The sequence below is a fragment of the Rhipicephalus sanguineus genome, chromosome 2, assembly GCF_013339695.2.
Source record: "Rhipicephalus sanguineus isolate Rsan-2018 chromosome 2, BIME_Rsan_1.4, whole genome shotgun sequence".
In the NCBI taxonomy this organism is placed as follows: Eukaryota; Metazoa; Arthropoda; class Arachnida; order Ixodida; family Ixodidae; genus Rhipicephalus; species Rhipicephalus sanguineus.
The window spans coordinates 227,056,460-227,080,678 of record NC_051177.1 but is presented as its reverse complement, the minus strand read 5'-3'; the positions used below and the strand labels follow the sequence as shown (position 1 = coordinate 227,080,678).

At 45.0% G+C, this 24,219-nt stretch overlaps 1 protein-coding gene across 1 annotated transcript in view; it reads left to right on the top strand.

Annotated features, from left to right (window-relative positions):
• Window positions 1-2,234: 2,234 nt before the first annotated feature.
• The window catches only part of LOC119384144 (zinc transporter 1), a 73,668-nt gene continuing 51,683 nt past the window's right edge, over window positions 2,235-24,219 (top strand). The window contains exons 1-2 of the mRNA XM_037652437.2: window positions 2,235-2,614; window positions 12,149-12,360. Of these exons, the coding sequence (XP_037508365.1) occupies window positions 12,166-12,360 (195 nt within the window). The 5' untranslated portion in view covers window positions 2,235-2,614; window positions 12,149-12,165. The remainder of the gene's footprint in view (window positions 2,615-12,148; window positions 12,361-24,219) is intronic.

Here is a 24,219-nt window from a genome sequence, read left to right as displayed (position 1 = left end):
GTAAATGCAACATTTAGTTGTGCCTTATGAGACAGTTTACACACTATGCTGAAAACTGTTTTGCCTTAATTAACTGTGTTTAGATCATAGAAGTTTACAAAAAGATACGACAAAGCTTTACAAGGCTGTGCTCAATTACATTAGCCTTTGCACATATGTTCAATGGGCTCCTTCAAATTATTTACAGCTAATAAACAAATTATAAGTGTGACGAGCACTTCTTCCAGCACAGCTTCACCAAGCACGTTTACGTTGTCGTGATGAGTGAGATTGTGTTCAGTGAGTATGGTAGTGTTTTCTTTTTTACATAGCAGAGAAACGTGCCAAATTTGTTTGAACACACCTACTTCTGCTGTTTGATTAAATTAACATGTCACAGTTGTAGCACCTACCACTATGAAGTGAAAGTCTGTAAACTACTGTCACGAAAAAAAACCTAGGAAATCGAAGAGGTAATTTAAAACATACATGAACTTGGACTTATCCACAGCCACACTACAAGATTTTACGTATTGTCACGGGGTCGTGACGTCGACAAAAGCAGCAGTCGGTGTGTCCAAGATGAAACTTTTTGTTCGGCCGAACTTGTGGCCGGGAAACGAAAAGTCAAACTACAACAATACACACTGCACACTGATAGCGGCGAACAGGCGTCGGCCGTCGATAAACTGATCTGTGGCAAGGCGCGTCGGCATTTATACCTGCGGCATCGAACATTCCAGCATTATCACTGGTCGCTGCGTTAGTTCGACAATAAACTGAGCTGTTTGCAATTGCACGTTCCAGCCTAACAGAAGATCCTAAAATAATCTGGAATGTTCCCAGACATTCTGGCACGGTTTGTGCAATGCAGTAACTACACGTGCAATTGGCCAATAACATAAAACATACAAAGAAAGGAGCGCATGTGACAGTATTTCAAGCCGGAGCTTCTAAAAGTAGCAGGGAGAATACATACTTGTGCTCCCAAGCCCAAATATATTGAAAAAGTAAATAACACAATAACAAGTATGCAATATATATATGACCTTTATTTATCCAGCATTGGCACAGGTTCACATCGTGCCCCACAGTTTGATTTCGTGAGTGTTTGCTTGCAACAGAGTGCTCAAGTTCTATCGACATGTCTATGTGATACAGAGATTGTGCTTGCGGCTGAGCAGTTGTTTAGTGTTCTGTGCGAACACCAACGAAGATGTACACTGCATGCCTAAAGCTTATTTTCTTAGAATTGTGCTTCTAGAATCTGTAAGCACTCGCCTTATATCTCTGTTTCTTTAGCATTCATCTACGCTGCATACTCAGCAGTCCGATTACTACTAGCGCCAAGAAATTCTAGCTGTAGAAACTGTGTAACTGAACTATATCGAGGAACAAAACGAGCCTGAAATATTTTCTTCCACCTATTACCTGAATACGTACTACCTATGGTATGGCTTCACGGCCGAGAAATTCGTGCCTGCCCTGTAGACACGACGCGATATTCTTTATTTGTAACGCATTCAAGGTGACATCGCAGAGCGAGAAAGATGCAGAACTGTACGCATCCGCGATTGTTTACGTAAAAGATTAATCAAAACTACATTGCTCTCACTGCGCCAACTATCTGTCGGCGTAGCGCACGTTTCGTTTCCGACTCCACACCATGCAAGATCAACACAACCTGGCAAGCGCCGCATAACTAAAGGAAGGATAAGACCCTTGTCCTAAAGCTATGCTGTTAAAACTCGGACGCTGCTACACAACGAGAGCAACGTTCTTTCAGCGATCTCGGTGTTCAGTTATATGCACATATTTGTTAGCTTTCAGACTGATTACACACGTACGGGTTGAAAGCTTTCGACGTGTATGAGTGACTTGTTTTGCTTGGACCTGACTGTATACATTGCTTGTACCAGCTTGGGCACTCACAATAAACGATGCAAACCTTACTTGATTGACGTTGTTTTTGCCAGTCGAGGCCAGTTTGGTCACCTGGCGATAAATATTACACACGCGAGCAGGGATTTAGCAACGACAACGAACAAAATACCATAAAGAGCAAAAAGCGCAGTAGCGCGACCAGGGCGAACCAACCGCAAAAACGCGTTTGTCTAATGATGATGATAGTACTTGCAGCGCCATCTCGCCTCGCTCTATTGCAGTTCAGTACGCCGCCGCTACCCTTATTTCCGTACTACAGTCAAAGGTACAGTTTCCGTTCTCTAAAGTGGTAGATATTCTCTGGCTTGGCAGCAGCGCTGTATGGATGCGAACGGACGGTCGGGCTCTTGTCGGTGTTCGTCGAATATGCGTTCACGTCTCACCACGATACCTGGCATAGCTGGGTGAAGCCAAGCGAGCCCCGATGCTGCATGGTGCATTGCTCAAGTGTGTGCTCTGATCGCGGCGCCCTTGGCGGCTCTCCCGCCTTTGCACCCGTGCCAGCGGAGAAGGCACACATTTTTGGAGCCGCCGGCGTAACCCAAGCGGAAACTTGGTGCTTGTGGTGGCGAAACCCTCCAAGTGGTGCTGTGTGCACTCGGTGATGTGTGCAAAGAAGCGGTGATGCGTGCGATAGCAGTGGTGGCGATAAGGCGATAGATCGCTGGTGACGTCGCTCTTCCAAGGCGAGGTGAGTCCAGTGGACGGACAATAAATTAGCCTGCTTGCATTTCTTCCGTTTTTTGTCGCCTTTATTGTCGAGACGTGTAAGTATCGGCTACCGCCCAAAGATTTTCACTCAGCCGTTTTAGCTCTGCCGGTAGGTAGAATGCGCGCTACCTCTAGACTAGCCGAGCATTCCTGCCGCGTGTTTTTTCCTGATGCGAGGCGGGGTTGTCGTAGCAATGAGCGGCGCTGACAGACTCAAAAGCAACAATATTCATAATTTGTGCGAAACACTTTCGTGCCATTTGGGATGTGGCAGCACACATTGAAACACTTGGACTCAAGCGCAGTCTTTCAACGGATGCGTGGAGGAAAACGACGAAAAAAGATAAAATATTTATTTTTAGTCCAGGCCTTTAGGATCCCAGCTTATCCTTTTGTTTTGAAGCTCGACAGGACGAGATCCTGAATGCTTTCATTCATTGCGGCCAATGATGACTCGTCATAAACAAAAGAGGATTCTCTCGAACAACGCCAGCGGTGGTGGCAGCCCATCTCGCCAGTATTTTTGCCAACTACAGTATTTCTTGGGATTTCAGCGGATTGTTTCGCGTGAATGCTGCCATGTCCGGAGCTCCGTGAAAGCTTAACAGTATCAACGAAATAAAATGACGCACTCAAAATTTGCTGCGGGGCTCTTTTGTTGCGAATGTGCGGGTGGTGGAGGAGAGTGAAAAAAAGAACTGCGCTTTTAGTTTTTCATTGCTTGCTCAAATCTATCCCGTGTATTTTGTAGTTTCTAGTGCTCATTAGGGCTCGTACCGCTAGAAAGAACACACATACTCCTTCGTGCAGTGGAAAGAATATGGTTTAGCATATTACTTTTGCAAGTGTTACTTAAAAGATGAGAAATCCTCACTGGGAACATCTGCGACCACGTCTTGTAGTAAACTGCGTAACACCAATGAAAGCACCTGTGGAGCATCGCTTTGAGTACAGTGAGCAGAGAAATGAGACCCCGAAAAAGCAAAACGACAATTTTGCTAGTCTTGACTGTTTCTAATTTTAAGAGAGTTGCAGCTTGAGTAGGCTTTCCGCAGCGCAACTAAAAGACTGGACAAAAGGAGGCACTCAAGTGGCACGCTTTCTGCAAAAAAAATCCTTCACTAGTATCAGTACTACTTCCCTGCTGTGGTGCTGGACTCGCAGGTCGCGGAAACGAGTCCCTGCCACGGCAGCCACATTTTGATGGAGGCAAAATGCGAGAGCTTTAGGTGCATATAAAAACCCCGGGTGGTTGAAATTTCCAGAGCCCTCCACTACGGCATCTCTCATAATCGTATTGTGGTTTTGGGATGTCAAACCCCAAACATTTTTATTATCAATACTACTTCGTTGAGCAGGATGCCTGATAAAAGGCCAGAAAAACCAGTCTTTTCACTTTGAGGCAAGACTTGTTCCAGTCAGATTTCTACTTTAGTTTTAAGTCATTCCTTGGACTTATGCACTAAACAAAATCAATATCTCGTGGCTAGAAGTGAAAGGCTAAATATTGGCAATATTATTTTGTGACAAAGTGGACCCAGCTATAAAAAAAATTTTTTTGAAAATTCGGCAGATCCCACGTATCGTGGGAATCGATGTTATGCGAAGCATGCACGGCATGGTGACTGTGGCATAATTTTTTTACATTGAGCGAAACGTTACGGAATGACGCTAGAGAAATGTGGAAGTGGTATATGCACACTCATATATTGAAGAGTCCCATGTGTATTATATAACCAGTTGTGTGCAGTTGCGTGACGATGCCAACAACAACATGGGTGTTACCAACACCAGACCCGTTAAGCTGACATGTAGTGCTTATATTTTTCAATACTGGATAGCGCGAATCCGAACAGCACAAAGAAACACATATGCACAGGACAGGTGTTACTCACAACTAAGCTTGATTCACTGAAGTTTCCCTGGATATACATACAGCCGAGTGGCATGCGCAGGCGCACTGCGCGTACGTTACATTCACAGTTGCAGTTGTTACAGTTGCGTTATAGTTGCTATGCTTATGCTTGTCCGTCATGACGGAGAACGCACGCCCGTTTCACGAAGCCGTGTGTATGTGTAGAAGGGGTTCTTGACAGTTCTTGAACAAGGTCATCATCACCGTGATCAGTGAGCACCAGCAGCTGGACCGGACTTGTTAATCGGATCCGTTCGTGATCGCGGTTAGGAGCGGTCTAAGTGTAGTGAAGTGCGAGGTATAGCACAGCTGGTGGAAATCCTGGATGCCTCTTATAATGAAATGATCCATGATGACGTCTGTCCTGGACGTGGCAGCGAGGTTTCTTGATGCGCTTTCCATATTCAAGCCTTCTTTCACGCAGTATAAAGACCAGGCATTGTTGGGTCTTGATAAATCAATGTTGAAGTCACCGGTAATGTTGAGAGGCCTGGTTCTCTCGGCAGATTTAGTGTAGGAAGCATTGACCCCGGTTTTTGTGTATACGACGTGGTCCACGTGGCGGACCACGTTGGTTGAGCGTCTTCCAGGGGTCTTCTGTCTTCAGCTTCCTCACTATCCTTGCGTCCGCCGCGGTGGTGCAGCGGTTACGGTGCTCGGCTGCTAATCCGAAGGTCGCGGGTTCGATCTCGGCCGCGGCGGTCGCATTTCGATGGAGGCAAAATGCTAGATGACCGTGTACTGTGCGACCTTGGTGCATGTTAAAGAATATCAGATGGTCAAAATTTCCGGAGCTCCTCGCTACGGTGTCTCTCGGTCATAGTCATATCGTAGTTTTGGGACAGAAAGCCCCAACAATTATTATTATTATCACTTTCCTTGCGTGTCAATGTGTGTGTTCGCGGTTGCTGTGTTGGTTGAGACTTTGTATCACCTGTGGCACATACCTGCATAACATGAACTCTGGTATGCGGGTATGTGCCACACGTGACTGAGAGAAAGGGTTTCATGACGTATGCGACAGGTATTTTGCGTTATTCATGTCAGGACCAGTGAATCGTGTTCGTCATACACTGATCCCCTGCTGTGCCAATTTCGGTATGTTACAAGTTATGGAGACGACCAGGAGAGCGCCCAGACGTAGGCGGCTAGATAGATAGATAGATAGATAGATAGATAGATAGATAGATAGATAGATAGACAGATAGACAGATAGACAGACAGACAGACAGACAGACAGACACAGACAGACAGACAGACAGACAGAAACGCCCAAAGTGCCTGAGGTTCGCTAAGAAATGCTTCGCATTTAAAACCGAACCACGTAGTGAGTACTGACGTAGTTCCATCGTGGTGTTGACACATTGTGTTGTGGCATATTTTTTGCACACAAGGTGATCTCAACAACACAGCTTGCAAATGCAAATCCAGTGCGAAATGCTTGGAAATGTGGAGGCCAAATAAGTGGAAGAGTTCACTCCGCTGGGGAAAATAAACATTGGTTTGGTGACGTAGAATAACCACCCCCACATCCTGCTTTCTGTATTCTGTAATGAAACCGAGGCCTTTGCCACGCAGCGAGTAGCTTGATAGAACAGCTGAACAACGCATTGACCCTCATTCCTTGAAGTCGCTGCTATGCTAGGCGGACTGGCCATTCTTGCAGCCAACAGTTTGCTGGGTGTGAAATGGTGCCCATCTTCGGTTATTCAGGGAGCCCCAAGTTTTGCTACAAGCCTGAAACGTAATTACGTGTGATAACAGCAAAGTTAATATTTCCTTATTGTGATTGAATTTTACACCTGACTGCAAGTAATAGTCAGAATAGCCGACGCAGTGAGCCAGCATTCACTCAAGATTATACCAGCTGCCCATGCTCTTATCTAATTTGAGAATCATTAGACCTACTAGGTTCTCGGCTGCTTCAGAAATGACAAGAATTCATATCTGAAATTAAAAGCAGCGTTGGCAGTAATCATCCCAGCCTTGGTTGGTCTATTTAACCTGATACATTAAAAGGGCCACATAATGTTGCCTTTGTTATGTAAATCCCATGGGATGTTTTGAGATTTGCACATTTAATCTCGGGACACATACATCCCACTGTTCCTTCTGGAGAAAAATTTCTCTCCTACATCCCCTGCCGCAATTAGCACTATGCGAAGTGGCTGCTATCTTGCCTAAGTCTATGTAAGCTCGAGAAAAATGTTTTACCATGGTTTCAGAAGGTGGCAGCAGTGCCACAATGCCACTGAAATTCGTTCCATTTTTTACGGAATCTTCTGAATTTTCCTCTCGTTCAGATAAAAAGCACCTGTCGTTCAAAATGCCAGGTAGTTTTCTCTTTTTCTGGTTTTATAGAGAGGCGATTTCAGCTCCCAGTCATCATGTGTTTTTGTAGACTTGTGCAGTAACTTGACTGATAAATGCATTGAAACACAGTGTTTTAAGAAATCGCCATGCTCTTAGCTAAGCCTAATTGTGGATAACGTTGCATGGGAATGATTTTCTTGATATCATATTAAACCTCTTGGAAAGTGAGCACATATTAGGGACAACATCAGTACATGACCATTTCAACAGTGAAAGAAGGGACAGCACATTCGACAAAAGAAGTGGTTGGTGTGTGCGGCGAAGCAAGCTTTACGGGAACAGACCACAGCCCTATATGAAGGCTTGTAAGGCAAATGTGCAGGCGCTGTTCTGCGGCTGGAAATGAGGTGCGCTAATGCTTCTCCGCACAACTCTGTGTCACTTGTTTTGGCCATTTCATCTCAAATACCCGGTGATGTGATCGCATGATGGTGGTGAGTCAGTGGCACCCAAGTACTGGCTTCATATTGATGAAACTTGTTTTATATAATTTATTTGTGGTTTATATGTATATGCCACAGCCATTTTTTATAACATTGTGTCAAAAATATAGGTGAACCTACTAAAGGTTACAGGTTTGTGCAGAAAGAACAGGCTCTACGTTGAGAAGAGCAAGTTATAGGGGGACAACTCGGGTGCGCCACATTACAAATTACATAGGACTCAAGAAATAAAAGTAGAAACCATTAAAGAACAGGCAACAGATTTTGGCACGTTGGGGATACGTGTTTCTAACACAAATGGGGACAAATCACACAGGACCTCCAACTTGTAGTTGATCCCAGTCTTTAAGCTGCACCCACATTCGATTCAATGGCGACTCAACCATCAGCATTCTGAAAGCACACCAACGCGTGAGATTGCGCGAATGAAATTCTTCGGTAAACCGCCAGCATCTAGACAGGTTTGTTTGCACATCATATTCGATGTCCATTGCCTAATGACCTCCAGTTTTACACTGCGTTGCGCTAGCTGTTTTTTAATTTCATCACCCCGCTTGACCTTCTGCTGTGTTTCACATATCCATCTGTCCTATGCATTACACGATCCGCCTCGGTCCATTTTTCTTTCTTAGTTGTTTCTTCCTTCATCCACTCTGCCGCCTTCCTGTCGCTTAATGTTACTCCTCATTTTTCATTCCATCACAACTGCATCGTCCTTAGCATCTCCACTTTCTTTGTTAACCTCCCAAGTTTCTGCCCCATACGTGAGGACTGACAGAATGTGGTGTTTCTGCACTTTCCACGTCAGGAACAGTGGTAAGTTGCCACACATGATTTGGAAATGCTTGATGTTTGTGTGCTCCAGCCCAGCATTATTCTTCTGTGAATTTCGTTTGGAAGGCTTCCCAGTCTAGATACTGAAAGGAGGTAAGGCCTGCAAATATGTACTGTAGAGAAACTAAGCAGCCAATACAAATGCCAGTAGAAGGGCAGCTTCTCTCGAGTCCACGTGTTTGCATGCCTCACCTTCTTTCGTGATGACCCAACAAGCTCAACTTTCTCTCATTCTAGATGCCCTGGTACAAGTTCTATGGTCTGGTTGACAGCCGTGAACTCTCGCACAGGGCCACTGAATAATCTGTATTCTGCATGATTATCTTAACCCTACTTGTACACCTTGTTGGTTTAGGCCTTCAATTGCTTTGTGGAATTTGTTGCAATTATTGCTGAAGAGCAAGATGACAAATGAGAACCCTAAGTTGCTGAAATATTCTCCATTCATCTTTATTCCTGTTTCTTCCCAGTCTAGTAGTTTGAACAGTTCTGGGCATGCAGTGAACAGCATTGGACAGATTGTACCTTGTTGCCTGAATCCTTTTCTTATTGTATTTTCCTTTTTTTTTGCTTTTCTTGTGGAGGAACAGGGTAGCTGTGAAATCTTTGCTGATGTTGGCTGTGGCATTCACACATCTACAATCTACTCCTTGGCGATGCAGTCCTCCAAAACTGCTGGTACCTTTACTGAGTCTCACAATCGACGAATGCCATGTAAAGGGACTGTGTTTACTCAACAGGTTTCTAAGTTATGTGATTAATCGCATGAAGGTGATCCATGGTAAAGTACTTTTTGCCAAGGCCAGCTTGCTATCCAGCTTGATTCAAGTCAAGTGTGGCTCTTGTCCTGTTTCAAATGATCTTCATGAATATTTTGTACTATGTCGAAAGAAGGCTGATTCCCTTTTTGTGTATTGGTAAAATACTGGTGTTCTTCCAACTCGCTAGTTTCTTATGACAATGTGTTCGGGGTGTCACAAAGTCCCTCAGTCTTTGCTCAGGTTGTGTCATCTTGCTGTTCCACACGCCCTTCCAACCTCATCCATAGTTACTCATGGAACTTACATACGAACAGTTGGTCTTCGAAATTAGGTATCTCCTCCATACTTCATTCGAAAAAGGACACCAAGTGACACTTGAGTGGCTGCGGTGTGATAGGCGATGAACACGGCAGCAGTGCTGCTTGACAGGCTCGAGGCAATGCCCCTATCAAGGACTGATGCTGCTAGTCAACTTCGAGTGGCGTCGAAGTTGGCTCGGGAAAGCCAGGAGCAAATAATATGATTCTGACATTATCAGTTAATAAAAATACAAATGAATTAACGCAGCTTGTACTAAGTCGCGTAAGGCTAGGTCACAGCAGAGCTGGTGGGCACCTTTCAGCTTATCTTGTTAGCCATGTTTCTGGTTAACTACACTGCCTTCTCATTTTCTCTTTTCCTCCTTTTGTGAATCATCTCCAGAATGCTTGGGCGGTGATTGAGCCTGTTCGTCGTGATGGTAATTTTCTATATACGACACACGGCAAGCCTTTTTGTATAGCCCGTATGTTCCACAGAAATTGGAAAAATAACACTACGTTTCAATTTCTCATGTTACCCGTCTGCACAGAAGGCTTGGGCGGTGATTGAGCGTGTGCCGGTTCATGATAATGATAACATTTTTTATTTAGGAATCGCGAAAAAAAAGAAAAAAAAAACGGGGAAGAAGCAGAGTATTCTCTGGTTCATGAACCGATTCCAACTAGGCCAAAGAGCCGTGTTGCGTTAATATTCAATCTGCGACACACAGAGCTCTGCTCTTTGATAATGTTTAATAAAAAATAATTTTTTTATTTGCTCCTGACTTTGGCCAGTGTACGGTTTTTCTATATTAGATATTATATGAGATTTAGAGAAAAAGTGGCAAGAAGGCATCCACCAAAGGACGAACTACGGCCAAAGGCGTTCTTTCCATGTGTTCTGTTTCCGAGAAACCTGTAGATATAGTTTGCCTTGTAGGTCCGCACTGTATAAACAAATGGATGACATTTTCTTTCCGGTTGAGCGGAATACAGCAAATAGACTGGACAACCACTGCCCGAACACTTGACGTCTTCAGACACCTGCTGGACTACGCCGCAAAGATGCCACTCTGCTTTGCTGTTTATGGCTAAGAGTGGCTTTCACGAAGTCATTGCCCTTTCGAATTGAAATGGCTGACAACCCTTCTTGTGACAACCGTGGTAGTGAGGAGACATTACAGCACATCTTCGGCTGTCCTTGTTACAATGCGCAGAGAAAATCACTCGCGGTCACTCTAGCTCGCATAGACTACAAACCGATGACGGCAGACACCATTTCATAATGTCGTCCTGAGAGGTCATCGTGGGTGAAGGTGACGAAGGCAGTGCTAAAATTTTTGAAGACATCAGACTTGCACCAGTGGTTATCATGGCCCTAAGGTGCTTGACATTGTGATGGTGAAGGGCTAAAAGAAACGGAGACTTACGAGAACACAGGACGCAGCGCTGCGTCTCGTGTTCTCGTAAGTCTCCGTTTCTTTTAGCCCTTCACCATCTTGAATGTATACCAACACGCCCAACATTCTTGACATTGTGCGTGCGTGCTCTCCCTCTATCTTTAAAACTGCCCCATTTCTTTTGCCAGCGTACCACTTTTTCTGGATTGGTTAACATCCCTTCCTTCTTTCCTTCCTTCCTTAGTGAGCCGTTCAGCTTTGATTTCACTTAAGGTTGGATGACTTACCTGCAAGCTGTGCAGTTTTGAGTCTTCTGTCCTCATGTCATTGAAATTGATAACATTGCCCTGCTTATCTTTTACTCTGTGCATTTTTTTCCTTTCTATACAGAGTTTCCTTTTAGCTGCTTCCCCTATCTCTTCGATGTTATAATTTTGTGTGGACTTGCACACAGAACATTCTTAAAGGTGTTCTAATCAAGCCAATGCTAACCTGTGATTAGAGAATTTGGCTTTGTTATTGGAGACCCAAGTTCAAAACCAGCCATAGCAACATTTTTATTTGTACTGATAAATGCTGTGCTGACATCACTCACTGTTAGAAAGGCTGCTGAAAGGAAAAAATTGCCAGAGAGTGGCATTAGTAGGCATGGTTGGTAGTATTGCATTTCATCACCACTTAATGCAGAAAACTGACCTCTCTTCCTCAGCCATGCATGGGCTAGCTGTTGAGATCTTCTCATAAGAGCTTCTAGAGAGAGGTGGTTGTCCAACCCACTTGTTGGTATTAGCAGCCTAATAGAAGGCAGTTCCGCTGGTGCACCATTGCTGATGAGAAAAACGTTGCCTCCTTACACTACCCACTGTCGCACAACCTAAAGAAAGTAGCATATTGCGGAAACATAAGCCTTCAAGCTTTGTAAGGAAAGAGGTGTGAGGGAAAAAACTGTTTACCACAGATCATTTGTAATTTCGTGGGAAAAACATTGCTGGCCACTTAGTGCATTAACAACCAAACATTCATATGTGTTAGGAAGATAATGGTTGATGCAGTCCTGCATCAATGTGCAGGTGCTTTCTAAGTTGAGAACCACTCCTTAGTATGAAATCAGTTTGATCCTCTTTGAATGACGTCCGGACGCTCAACGTTATCTGCCCTAAAATGTCGTAACATGGCCTCCAGCAAGAGGCTGCTGTTGCGACGTTATTGGTTCTGACAGGCCCTTGTATTCAAGGGACCTGGTGAGGGCAATGTGCTACTTGTTGCTTCTTCTTTTAATACATTAGTTATTTTGCCACCGTTTTTCATCTCGTGTGATTCCCACCACTATGATTATTTTAATTTTTATACCATTTTAAGCCATTTACATCGAAGGTTTTTGGGCCTCTATACAGCCACACTGCATGAACCATCATTCCATTGAGTACCCATGACCATTGTTATGGCACTGTTTGGCCACCAAACATCACATATCATCATCAATGTGCAGGTGCCCCCTTGGAAGCGATGGGGGGCTGCTGCTGTCACCGGGCTGAGCTTGGGCGCAGGGGCCGGCTGCTGCTCATGTTCGGCATGACGACAGCATTCTTCCTGGTCGAGATCATCGTCGGCTACGTCACCAACTCCATGGCCCTGGTGGCCGACTCCTTCCACATGCTCTCGGATGTCATCTCGCTAGTCATCGCCTTTCTCTCCATCAAGGTGACATCCTTCATTTTCTGTGCTGAGATAAAGGCAGCCTTGACTTAAGCGTTTGCTCCTGTTGTGGTCTTGTGTTAAAAAAATTCCTTGTTTGGCAAAGGACCAGTTCAGAAGCTTAGCAGTGCTGCTTGGCCGCTTCATTCCATTATTTCTATCAAATTGACTGGCCTGCAGTAGTGAGGGTCTGCAGTTAGGTAAAAATCTTCCCCGAGGCTGTACTGTGGTGGAGTGATGTGTTCGGGTCTTAACAGCTGGCATTGAGACATTAAGGACACAGGGTAAATCCCATACGTCCCATGCATTTTTGGCCATTTTGAGGTACCGTTTTCTCAGCGACTAAAAGGGATATCCACAAAATGCATATCATTTTCTTCCAAATTTTTCTCTGTTTTAACTGAAGCAGATTTATTTAAATTCGGCTAATATTAGAATTTCGGTGAATTTTTTACCACTAGAACCTACATTTTTAGTCAATTTGCATCTTTGAAAATTTGTAACACAAAAACTATAAAAGGCATAATTTCAATACTGCTTCAGTAGACGTATGCATTTATGCAGAATACAAGAATAAGTAATCGACTGGTTATCTTGGAATACATAGTAAATAATGGTACCTAAGTAATAAAAAACATGGTTTTAAGATAATTGAGCTTGAAGTTAGAAAACAGCTGAAAAGCGAACATACTTTGCCACAAACCCCGTTCAACTATTTTATTTAGTAGCTACAAGCTTGGTAATCATTGCTAAAGCGAATTTTTCACTTTGGAGCCTCTCGTCTTGCTTTCCTTGCTTCTTTTGTGAGCTGTCGTGCAGTTGTATCCGCAATGTATCGTCGATTGTGCTCAACTTTTTCCAGCAAAGTGACTGTATTTTAGCCAGGCTTCAATCCTAATTATTTCAGAATTTTGGATCATGCGATACTGCCATCATTAAACGAAAGGACAACATCCAATGACGCAATCCTTAAGACTCTGAAGCCTGAACACAGACAGCAAAGACTCTGCGATGCAATTCTCATTTGCTCAACACTTGCACCACCGCACAGTTTCCACACACAATTCGGTCTAATGGCATCACAAATTATATTATGTCCATGAGAGCATACCAGTTGTCACCCTGCATGCGATTCGCCGCAAAGGACGTTGAAAACGCTGAATGGTTCAACAATGAAGATGGTGACTGCTGGTTCAGCATTCAGCACCTCAGTACATCGCTGGCATTTATTTGCACTTACAAGAGAACTGTATTGGTCACCACGAGATTTACACTTGCTGAAGACCTGTACCCTGACAGGGAGAGTTGGGCGAGTTGGTGCAAATTCATGTTTGAAAAAAGCGTGAAAAAACCACAACATTCATTGAACATACAGCGCGTCGTTCCGTCGCCTGAGGATCTCAACTTACCGACTGGTATGACAGACACAAAGTGTAATGAAGCTAGGAGCTGAAAGTGTTTGAACAGATGTGCTCCGAAGAACAAGTGTGAATAAAAAGGCGCACAGCGTCTTCAGACTGCCTTAGAAGTACCCCGACAATTTCCTATATGCAGCCGACTCCAGACAAGCATGTGGCTTTCGTACACAAAGTTTTTTTTTAGAAAAAATCTGGCAGATCCTATGCACTGTGAAAATCGATGTAATGTGAATCACCCAGCAAAGAGCTGCATACATTGCCTTGTTTGTCTTTGAGACAAATGAGGTCATTCATGTCATGACATCTAGTACACTATATATCGCATGTTTTTGTCATGCATGCATGTACAATCTGGTATATACCATGCTAATGAAATGTATATTCTGGCATATACAATGCATGACCTGTCATTTATGTTCGTCACACACTCATGTCATGACATACCAATTTTGTATATATCCACTGAACAAAACCACGGGAAGGGCAACAAGACAGTGTCATGTAAATCACACTATACATTACATGAATATGATGATTTGCATGTTAGGACCTATCATTTATGTTTGTCATACAGTCAAGTCACGCAATACCAATATTGATATATGTCAAGCAAGCTAAATGGTCGCAAACGCACCATGAGCATGGCATATAAATTATGCCCTACGTGACACGCACGTCATTATTTTCATGTTACCACCTGTCATTTATGCTCATCGTAGAGTCGCATCACACAATGCCAATTTCGGTTATATCAAGCTAGCGAAACGGCCGCGGGGGAGTGCACCATGAGCATGGCATGTAAATCATGCCCTACGTGACATGCAAGTCATGATTTTCATGTTCCACCTGTGATTTATGTTCATCATACAGTCGTGTCACGCACTGCCAATTTTGGTGTATATTGAACTATCGAAATGGCCACGAGCGAGCCATGAGCGTTGCACGTAAATCATGCTGTACGTGAAATGCATGCCACAATTATCATGTTACCGCTCATCATTTGTTTTCCGTGCAGTCACGTCACGCAATACCAATTTTGGTGTATATCAAGCAAGCGAAACGGCCGCGAGCGCACCATGAGCTTCTCATGTAAATCATGCATTAGATGACATGCATGTCATGATTTTCATGTTACCACTGTCACTTATGCACGTCATACAGTCATGTCGTGCAGTACAAATTTTGGTGTATATCAAGCCAGCGAACCGGCTGCGAGCGCACCATGAGCGTGGCATGTAAATCGTGCTGTACATGAAATGCATGTCATGGTTGTCATGTTACTACCTGCACTTATGTTTGCCATACACTCTTGTCACTCCATACCAATTTTGGTGTATATCAATTTAACGAAACAGACGCAAGAGCACCAAGACTGTGGCATGTAAATCATGCTGTACATGACAAGCATGTCATGATTTTCATGTTATGACCTGTCATTTATGTTTGTCATACAGTCATGTTATGCTATACCAATTTTGGTATACATCTCATTAACGATATGGCCAGGAGAGCACAAAGTCGTAGGCGGCTAGATAGATAGATAAACGTACGGGCGGGCGGGCGGGTTTTCAGTCACAAAATATGCTTTTTAAAGAAAAGCATGAATGTGGCAGATATGCACAAAGGGACACCCTTACCAAATTGCCTTACCCTGTGCTCTTAAAAATGTGTTTTTGACATATTATTTGTCAGGAAATTGGACAAGAGAGTGGACCACCCTTTGATGAGGAGACCACTAAGTGAGCCATATCTTGTTGTCAGTTGACACCTTTTCCTGATGCGGCGGCATCCGGTAACTATCTCCGGACAACAACAAGGGACAGATTCCTGTAGAGAGCTACCATTACCTCACTGGAGGAAGGCAGGATCAGTGCACTCATTCTTGCCACGCATTTCACAGAGAAACAGCCATGCCCGCCAGGTAGCAATGAAATGCCACGCTCTCTTGAGGACATTGGGTTTATAACATCTCTGCTAGGTGTCCGTAATATATGCCTGGGAGGTATTTTCCAAAATGGTTCCGAGACAGAAGGGGCAACCACATCTGCTGGAGAGGCCATTTAATTGGTCGCTTTTCCACTAATAAAAATTGTCCGATTATAGTGAAATTTTCTGCCTACAAAGTGAAAGAAATGGTTTTTTCTAAGCGTCACAGGCTCACAATAAGAGAAGTGGTTATGCGGGAAGATTTTTCTGCTGACACTCGCCGTGCTAGAGCAGTGCTGACCAATTTCGCCAAAGAACTTCACTGCTCTTTCAATCTGTGTTATAACAAATTGATTGCTAATGAGAAATGCTACGGCTGCTACTACATTACTGATACGGTGCATGAAATCGGACCATCCAGATGTGCAACTAATACCGCTAGTGTTGCTAACTTCTTTTCACGTCATTTTCGTTCTGGTCGCGCAGTTACTTCCTTGGGAAGCTAGGAGAAAGCAAGGGCACTTGCGATTGATTGATTGATTGATTGATTGATTGATTGAAATAACTTTTGAAACAACTTTATTGCGATAACCATAGAAAATTGATTGTCTAATGTTCACAGCCTAAGAAGGATGAAATGCGTGCAGCAGTTAATGATTCTAACGCGGATATTAGTATCACGTTAACTGAAACTTGGCTTTGTGACAAAATACGAAACGAAGAGCTGCTTTGCTGTGAACAAACAAAGAAACAAAATATTTTGCTGCGACAGATCTAATCGATGTAGTAGTGGTGTTCTTCTTGCTGTGAATGAGACAGTTGAAAACTACGCTGTTGTTATGAACTCTGGCTTAGAAGCAACATAGTGTTGCCTCAACGTGGCTTTTAGGAAAGTTGTCATTGGCGTATGTTATCGCCTGCCTTTCAGGTGTGCTAACTTTTTTGATGACCTACATGATTGTCTGAGTCCCGTGTTTCCCCTCACAGCAGTCGTTCTACTAGGTGATTTCAATTTCCCTAACAATGTGTGGTCAAATGCTTATTCATATTCATTGCCTAACTTAGCTGAAGCGGAGCATTTCATTCGCATATGTGCCGACACAGCTCGTTAATTTCCCTACACGTGTTACCAAAACTGCATCTTCCATTCTTGACCTCATTTTGACATCAGCGCCAGATATTCTATTATCTTTCGTGCCCAGTGCACCTGGTATATTATTCAAGCTAATACAGTAGAACCCCGCTGATACGTTTTTGAAGGGACCGTAGGAAATAAACGTAAGAGCCGAAAAACAGGAAAAACGGCAAAATATTTAGTGGTACAGAATTTTATTTCAATTCTTACGAGCAGCACGAAAATTGGCACGCTCAGCCGCGATCTAGTCGATGGATAGAAACGCGGAGCTTAGGACGGCCTTATCCACAGAAATGTAATCAACGTATGTGATTTTTTTAACACCAACAGCTGTAGGCATGAAAGAACTAAGCACACGCAGTCACGACCGGCGCGGCGAGTCCGACCGCGAACCGCACGCACGACCATGCGAGCTCCAACCAGCTCGAACTCCTCCCGTTCTCCAATAAATAACGATGATGATGAGTCTACGCCAACGCGATGGCAGAAGTGAATGCCAATCTCGAAGGCCTTGCTTTCGCAAGCAATTACGTCATACACGCCATGTCTGTGCAATGCAAATCTCAGAGGCTATGCTTTTGTCAATAGTAAATGCCAATCTCGAAGGCCTTGCTTTCGCGAGCAGTTACGTCATAGACGCCATCTTTGCAATTTGAATCTCGAAGGCCATGCTTTTGTTTGCATCAATTGAAAGATTCTGTTGCTTGCGCCTCTCATGCGGCTAATATTACGGTCAAACGAGGCCAAGCTGCGTGAAAATGCACCATGGCCGCTCTCTTTGGTAGTCACTCGGTCGGCACCGGGCGCACTTCGCGACGTATCATACGGGAACGGTCCGACAGTTACGACGCAACAGCGGGGTTCCCAATACATTGTATCCTATGGGAGCTATGCCGGGACCGGCGTAAAACGACGTAACAGCCGGGAAAACGCAGCAGTGAGGAACGTAACAGCGGGGTTCTACTGTATTTCACTGCTGTCACAAACGAGCGCTTAAGCAAGCGCGGGCTGCCGCCTTCAAATGATAGCACGGAAACACGGCGCCAATGCTTAGCTTCGGTGGAGCGCACGCATCGATAAAACAAGTATCAAAGGTGCCGAAAGTGCGCCCCGTCACCCCCTCCAGTGAGGATGGCCGCCGACAGCCACCACACTCGAAGCAAGCGCTTGCACAAAGCCTGAAAAGATTGGGAATCAAGACCCGATTCCACGTCGAGCGAAGTTGTCGTGAGAAGGATCTCGCTGGGCCTGCCAGCTGAACACAGCCATTCCCCCCTCCCCAAACCTATGCGAGAGGACTGGGAGGCGACGCTGCTTAGCTGCTCTGACCTGGGAGCCCAACAAGCTCTCATTGCGCGAGCAAAAGCAGCGGTGTCGTCCAATGACGTCCCGGACTGAGGATGTCACCTAGTCTGTAGGGCCCTTTCAGGGGCTCATACACTCACTTTTATAATAAAGTTTTTCACCACCACCACCATTCCTAAGCCTTCACTGTGCTACACACAGATGAGTCGCGTCAAATATTTGTGAACCCGGGTGCAACCCGATGTAAATGCGCGGCAACAGTGGCTCAGGGTCAGGCAGGTCAGTGAAGGAAGAAGTTATGATATTGAAGTAAGTGTTGTTCGGTCGGCCAGAGGAGTGTTGTTTTATGATGTAGTGCCGTCAGTCAGTCTTAGAAGTGTTGAGAGACGACGCCGTGGGAGAAGTGCGTAATATTAAGTACAGTCATTGAGGTGACATGTGATCACCGACTGTGAAGGGTCTTCATGAAAAGACTCATCAAGCCAGTGAATATGAAAGGACTTCTGGAATATTCTTGAGTGTTTGGATTTGAGCGCAAGGGATTAATTGTTCCCCCTTGTTTGTGAGACTCATGCGAGCTGTATTGTGATTGAACCAGCTAAGTGTGCATTTCAAGTAGAAAACAGCGCTACGAGACGGGACAAAGACAAACACGGCGCCGTGTGTGTGCCCTTTCTTTTGTCCTGTCTCGTAGCGCTGTTTTCTACTTGAAGTCATGCACCAACCAGCCCAAATTCGTACCCTACTGCAGTTAAGTGATGCTTGTACTGCCTTAACTGAGAATATATTTTGTTTGTGTTATCAACCCTTGGCTCTGACTCCGTCTTTGGACCACAACCAGCATTCGCTGGTGCACTAAAAGGACCTACCCTTACATTATCTGTGCCTTCGAGGTGCGTTTCGGGAGGCCAGTGCGTCAGCCCTTGGAATCTGCCCGGTGATTGCCTCCCATTAATGGGGCTGTGACAACTACCATTCTCATGCATGCATAAGCATTTTAAAACGACACGATTACAAAAGAGCTGACTCTAACACGATTAACAATGACGTAGGCTCCTTCTTAAATGAGTTTTTACCCGACTACCTTGAACGATCAGTGAAGAGCAATTGGAACTTATTCAAAGCTAATGTTTCAGAGCTAATCTTTAAAGGATCCCTGACACCAAAATTGAAACCTCAAGATGTTTGTGTTGTTTGACTTTCCTGTATACGGAGGCACATCTGATCGATTATTAGCGACAAACGTTGCTTTTCAGATATCTTAATTTGGTTTTAAAGTAAGCGTGAGTGCTCATTTGAGTTGGCTGCACCTTGCGACATCCTGGTATGACGTAGATAGAGGCCCCGTGACGTTCCACGAGTAAAGCAAGTATTGTGGACGTCACAGAAGGTTTGTGGGGCGCACACAATACGACGACTGGCACCCGGGGAGGCCTATTGTTCCGCACCCCTCTCGCTCTGTTGTTGGGCTGCTCTCCAGGTAGTTTTCGTGAGGGGACACACGCTTAACAGGTTTAACCCATACCGAGGCACCCACATACTTTCAATCTCTACCGCGCGCGGGGCCCCGATTTGAAAACCGCGCTTTCAACGTCACCACAGCTTGAGTGCACGTGGTCTTTGACGCTCTCCCGCATGGGGCCCTAGTTTCTTGTGGTTTTTAGGCGGGGGTTTTGAAGTGACGCTGAAATGGTCACAGTTAACTATGCTAGAATTAGTTATGCGATACGCTAGAGCATTTACGATTTAACTTAGAGATTACCAGACACAAAGCTACAAATTAGAGTAAAAAGTCACCAACAAAAATTTTGCTGTCAGGGGTCCTTTAAACATATCCCCATAAAAAAAGTTTTTTTCTAATACAAGTGCTCCATGGTACAGCAGATAAATAAACCTTGATCGATGGAACTGCACACGGGTGACAAGTAGTCAGGGACAACTGCAGTGTTTTTTTTGCCCTTGTCCTGTCTTCTCTGCACTTGTCCCCGTCTACTTGTCGTCCGTGTTCTCTACCGCGCAGTTACATCGATTATGAATCACCAAGTGGCCCAATCGTCCACTTTGATGTAAACCGTCTTTTAAACCATAAGAAAAGGTTTTATCTTGTTGCTGTTAAATCCCCATCTGACAAAGGTTGGACAACCTATAAATCTGCCGCTGCAACCTTTTATCTGAAATGAAACGAGCTAAAGTTTTCTTTTTTACAGCGAAAGCTGTTATGAGATCACAAGGGCCGTTTTTGGCGCCGTAGTTGTCCGCCGCCGGTGTCCGTAACCACTATCGCTCGAAATAAGAAAAAAAACGAAATAAGAAAAATTTCTAGGATGGAACGAGGTTCGAACCTGGGCCCTCTGCGTGGGACCCCAATGTTCTACCTTGGAGCCATGCCAGTGCTTGAAGGTGCGTTGCAAAAAGACCCTATACAGGCTTCATGTCGCGAAGGAACCACATTAACACATGTAATGTAGCATGGAAGAAGAGTAAAATAACAAACAAGCGTCACACAACGCGAATTTTGTAACCAAGCGTCACACAATGCGAATTGTGCAACGAGTGGGTTGTTGAATGCTTCCAACCCATTACAAAGGGTTCTCCAATAATTCTTCATCGTCTTCAGCCACAGCATCAACAAAGTACATTAAAGGTGTTTAGCAGGTGCCACGATTATCAGCAGAATGACGAAAAATGAAATAGTGGCTGCTTCCCTACTTCAAAAAATTATAATCCTTAATGCTCCCATGATGCATTTCCTCAGGGTCTCAATAAAGTTCTTTCCCTGTCTCTCTCTTTCTCACGTTGACCTATGTTATATAGCGTGGTGGGAGAGTAAAATAACGACCGGGCGTCACATGTGTATTACGTGACTAGTGGGTCGTTTAAAGCTTCCAACCCATTACAAATGGCTCGGCCATAATTCTTCATCGTCGTCAACCGTCGCATCAACAAACTGCACGTAATGCCTTACATATGGTAGCTCGTTTCTCCGCAGGATGACGAATAATGTCGTGGTGGGTGCTTCCCAACTTGACAAAAATTATGATTTGTGGCGTAGTGGGTACGTTGCTAGTTTACTTGTATTAGTAGCCACAAGAGATTTTCCACTCTTGCAGCTTTCGCTGTGACTGTGCTGGCGTTTTTTAATCTACTGACTATGCTAAGGAATAACCCTAGACAATTTTGTAATTTGGTATGTGGCAACGTTTCCGACACAGAATGTGTGTCTGTACTACTCTTTCTTAAAAGCTTTCTCTCACCGTAATTTGCTCCAAACTGCTCCAAAAGAGAAATGCTGCTCCATGCTGCTCCGAAGTGTAATATTTGTTAGTAACTGCTCCAAACCTGCTCCGAAAAGCCACTGGGAAGCTGAAAACAATGACTTTTAACCGTGTGATCATCCAGCGAGCCTAAACAAAACCAAAAACAAGCTGTATACTATCGTCCTAGTATGCCGCTTGTATACTAGCTGCATACTAGCATTGTATTTGTACCTGACAATGTATTTGTACCTGACAAGCAGACTGTTTTGGTGAAATGTGTGTGAGATTAGTTCAATATCATGCTGATTAATAACTGCCATTGTTATAAATGTGATATGTGACTTACATTCATCGCTTTATCAGCTTTGACCTCATTTATGCCACAAGGCATTTTAAGCTAGCTCATTTCGTTGCTTTCTTTTAAATTTTCAGTCAAGTCTAAAAATGACATATTGCTTCGATCTCGTATAAACTGCTTCTTTGGTGACATGTGATTATAGTTACTTTTATCATGTGGTGTTCAGCTTTTATAGAATTTCTGTCACCAGTACTGGTATTTTAAATGTATAGCTCATCTTCCTTAATGTTCAATCACTATACATCTGCTTAACTATGGTTCCTGCAATTAGCACTGATTACTGTATGTGCAATATGTTTAATGATAAATATTATTACGTGAAGGCACACAGGGAAGCAGTGCGTATTTACAATATATTTACACAACGCTTAGGCGTTAGACAAGATGGCGGAGGGCGTGCCGCACACAGCAACATCACGTCGTCTTCTTTCGTGCCTTCCTTGCTTCGGCAGTGTGAAACATTCTTGTAACATGACCCCCGGGTGGTGAAGCAACCGTCTCGGTGCTTTCTATGGTGTTGCTGAGCGGTAGAGCTTAAGGCGGGACACATGAACAGTGTCTGTAGGCAGCGAAACGGAGGCAGATGTAGACTCGAGAGGGCCTATCTCGTAGGTGACATCGGTCACCTGGCGCAATACACGATATGGGCCCGAGTATCGGGAAAGCAGTTTTTCGGAAAGTCCAACACGCCGAGTCGGGGTCCACAACAGCACAAGTGAACCCGGGCTAAAAGAAACGTCGCGATGAAGGGCGTCGTAACGCTGCCTCTGGTGGTCTTGCGAAGCTAAAATGCGCTGACGAGCGACTTCTCGTGCTTCGCGAGCTCTGGTGATAGCATCACGGGCGTATTCAGTCGGCGCATCGACGGCTGCCGGAAAGATGGTGTCAAAAGGTAAAGTTGGGTCGCGGCCAAACAAAAGATAGAAAGGTGAAAAACCAGCGGTGTCGTGGCGTGAGGAATTATATGCAAATGTAACAAAGGGCAATGCAACGTCCCAGTCATGATGGTCGGAGGAGACGTACATAGAGAGCATATCAGTTAAAGTCCGGTTGAAACGTTCAGTCAGTCCATTAGTTTGTGGGTGGTAGGCCGTCGTAAATTTATGTTTTGTCTCGCAAGAGCGAAGCAGGCCATCAATAACTCTGGAGAGAAAATAGCGTCCACGATCTGTGAGGAGTTCGCGTGGGGCACCATGATGAAGGATGATGTCATGCAGGAGGAAATCGGCGATATCCGTGGCACAGCTGGTTGGTAGAGCTCGTGTAATGGCGTACCGGGTTGTGTAATCCGTCGCGACAGCTATCCACTTGTTTCTGGAAATAGATGCAGGAAAAGAACCTAGGAGGTCCAGGCCAACTCGGAAGAACGGGTCGAAGGGAACATCAAGTGGCTGGAGGAGTCCGGCGGGACTCATAGGCGGTTTCTTCCGGCGTTGGCACTGGTCGCATGCGGCGACGTAGCGGCGGACAGAACGATGAAGGCAGGGCCAGTAAAATCGACGTTGTACACGGTCGTACGTCCGAGAAACACCAAGGTGACCGGCAGTGGGGGCGTCATGTAGCTGGCCGATAACGCTCGCACGTAGATGAGAAGGTACGACAAGGAGCAGTTCGCGTCCATTGGTGTGGACGTTGTGACGGTACAATGTGCCGTCCTTAAGCACAAACAGTCGGGTAGACGGATCGGGTGTCGGAGAATTAAGCTTCTCAATTATGTCACATAAGACGGGATCTCGACGCTGTTCATCACGGATGTTGCTTAAAGCGGAGATGGAGAGTACACATGGTGGCGCTTCGTCCAAATCCTCACGAGGGTCCACTGGATTGCGGGACAAGCAGTCAGCGTCATGGTGTAAGCGGCCAGATTTGTAACACACGGAGTAGTTAAATTCTTGGAGTCGGAGTGCCCAGCGACCAAGACGCCCAGTGGGATCCTTCAAAGACGAGAGCCAACAGAGTGCGTGGTGATCGGTTGTGACTGTGAAATGTCGACCATGTAAGTAGGGCCGAAATTTGCCTACTGCCCAAACGAGTGCAAGACACTCCCTTTCGGTGATTGAGTAGTTCTGTTCGGCTGCGGAGAGGAGACGGCTGGCATAGGCAATAACACGGGCGCACCCGGTTTGATGCTGGACCAATACAGCGCCGATTTCGTGGCCGCTGGCGTCGGTGTGGACTTCTGTTGGGGCGGAAACGTCGAAATGAGCCTGAATAGGTGGTGTGGTTAGCAACGTGATGAGTGTAGAGAGCGCCGTAGCCTGCGCAGTGCCCCAGGAGAACGGGACATCTTTCTTCAGTAAGTCGGTGAGAGGGCGTGCGACGTCCGCAAAATTGTTCACAAAACGTCGAAAGTACGAGCAGAGACCGAGAAAGCTGCGGACATCCTTCGTGCAGGTTGGGACAGGGAAGTTCTGCACGGCTCGAACTTTATCAGGATCAGGGCGTACGCCAGAGCAGTCGACAAGA